Genomic DNA, 2,352 nt, shown 5'->3' with positions numbered 1-2,352 from the left:
ATTTCACACAATAAAAAAATATAATATCTATTATATCTATTACATAATAGATATTAGTTGTTTAATACAGTTTTTTATTTTTGGTCAGTATAATTTTGTCGAATAAGACCACACTCCATATAGTGATGGATGTCAAGAGGAACACTTGAAAGCCATGATGTAATGATGACATCATACCTATTAATACTAATATTAACATTAAAAGTATATATATCCTACTTGGTCCTTTAATAAAGGTCACAACCAGCCAACCTAATAGGAGTCTTGACACTTCAACTAGAGCACTATATCATATGCATGTTACTAAATTGAGTTGATAAAGGGTTAACTTACTGGCAATCAAAATATCATCCCAAGACTGGTCAGACATAGGAGGATATAAATGGTCACACCCACTGCTATCAGATATGGTATTTCCTAGCAAAAAGATCATGTGACTGTCATGTGACACATATTATACCTTGCTGTTAACAACGTAGAACTGTGTAAAAATATTATTAGTATCATGAAGTGGATAAAAGCGTAAATACTGACCCACCAAGGAACAACAGGATTATAAGGGATTGTATCATTAGGAACCTAACATTTAATAATCACATGATTATCACATGACTTGGTTACTTCAGGGACATCTTCAAGATTTCCAAGACGTGGTTTACCTATGGACCATGATGGTCCTTTTATTAATACATACAATTTATTATGTAATCCATTTATGGACCAAAATTTTTTAGCAATATATAAATATAATGGACCTATTGTCAAATGATTACAAATAATTACATCATACACTTACCTGAGCACAGAAAGGATTAAAACATTTTATAGTATGAACTAGACCATAATATATTTTATCACCTTCAGGTTCAAATGTACCAAACATTCTATCCCAAATAATTAATACACCAGCTAGTGGGTGGGGTTATGATAATAACTGATAATGTTATATAAACCAGACTTGGGGTCATTACAATTGTAATTGTAATTGTGAACGTTGAGAAATTACATAGTAGTCACCAGACTTAAAGTATGCACACCTGAGTATCAATGAAAGTGAAAAAGCATAAAGATGATGAAAGTGTCAGTTCTGTTAGTCCTTTTATGGTTTATCATTTACATTGAAGTGAGATAATAAAACTAGACATTGCGCCTGCAACTTGAAAACTATTGTATATTAGTCAATTACAATTACAATTACATAATTATAATTGTAATTGATGACTAATAGTTTTAGTTGTAATTATAATTGTAATTGAGAACTCAAAATTATCATGTAATTGTAATTGTACTTAAAGCTATTATAATGTTGTAATTGAAAGTGTAATTGTAATTGGTAATTTGTAATTGACCTCAAGCTATAAACACATACCATAGTTTTTTGTTAATACAATAACGATTTCGACCTGTATAATGTAATATCTAATTAGTACAATAATTATCAGGGGCTAACCATGATGTACTCTGTAATGTGATGGTGTGCTAAGAATATATTCCAATGGTCCAAAGTCTATCAATCGCACTGACATGTAAACAAGTTATATAAACTGGTTTGTCCAGTTGTAGACAATACCTCAGTATGGATCCAAACTGATATAACAGATTCAGTTGTTTATGAACTAAATAATGTGTGGGCAGTATTCCTAACGCCAGTGGTAAATACACCCACTATAATAATAGAAATGGACACTATAATAATAGAAATGGACATGACAATAATAGAAATGGACACATATTTAATTAATTGTTCTTTACTTACAAAAGAAGTAAAACGTTTGCAAACTGGATTGTCTTAAAGTAGTTGATAAGTTACATTCCTCAGAACTATGATGAACTTGATGAACCATCCAAAATATACTGATTTCTATATTATAATAATGTTATGTAATATTATTATAGTACATTACCATGAGCTAGTCTATGAAACCAGTAATATCCACAATCAAATGCTAGAAACGATATCCACCATGTAATAGGTGATTGCCATGGCAACGTAACAAGTCTCATATTCTCAAAGACACAAACATAGACATATACTTCAATTCCTCTGAAGAGAACTACACTGAGTGTTATCATGAACATACCATGAGCTACTGATCCAAAGGCATCATTGATTCATTAGTCCCATAATGTCTAATCCCATAATGTCTAAGGAAATGGTGGAAATGTCCCAAAATGTCTAATGCTTTGATCAATTAGCACCAGAGAGTTTTTGACAGGTACTCTCTGGGATAAAAGGTAGGGTTTGCCAGAATAAAGATTTATAGAGAACATTCCACAAACTTCCTTTAAGTGTATGGTATACATAAAACATACAATTGGGTTCCATTGTCTAGTTTTCTGTTTAGAGTGAAT

The 2,352-nt window shown here is 31.1% G+C and overlaps 1 protein-coding gene across 1 annotated transcript; it reads right to left on the bottom strand.

Moving 5' to 3' along the window:
* Positions 1-460: 460 nt before the first annotated feature.
* Positions 461-2,073, bottom strand: LOC121391694 (alkylglycerol monooxygenase-like; the record flags this gene model as incomplete). Its single annotated transcript, XM_041523236.1, is given in 10 exon segments — positions 461-579; positions 622-755; positions 793-909; positions 1,370-1,379; positions 1,381-1,403; positions 1,451-1,507; positions 1,546-1,587; positions 1,590-1,666; positions 1,756-1,861; positions 1,905-2,073. Coding segments are annotated over 10 exon segments (854 nt in total), but the record flags the coding sequence as incomplete, so codon positions are not given.
* Between the last annotated feature and the right edge of the window lie 279 nt (positions 2,074-2,352).

Source organism: Gigantopelta aegis, unplaced genomic scaffold (assembly GCF_016097555.1).
Source record: "Gigantopelta aegis isolate Gae_Host unplaced genomic scaffold, Gae_host_genome ctg2841_pilon_pilon, whole genome shotgun sequence".
NCBI lineage: Eukaryota > Metazoa > Mollusca > Gastropoda > Neomphalida > Peltospiridae > Gigantopelta > Gigantopelta aegis.
The sequence above is the reverse complement of the archived record's forward strand: the minus strand, read 5'-3'. Positions and strand labels throughout refer to the sequence as shown.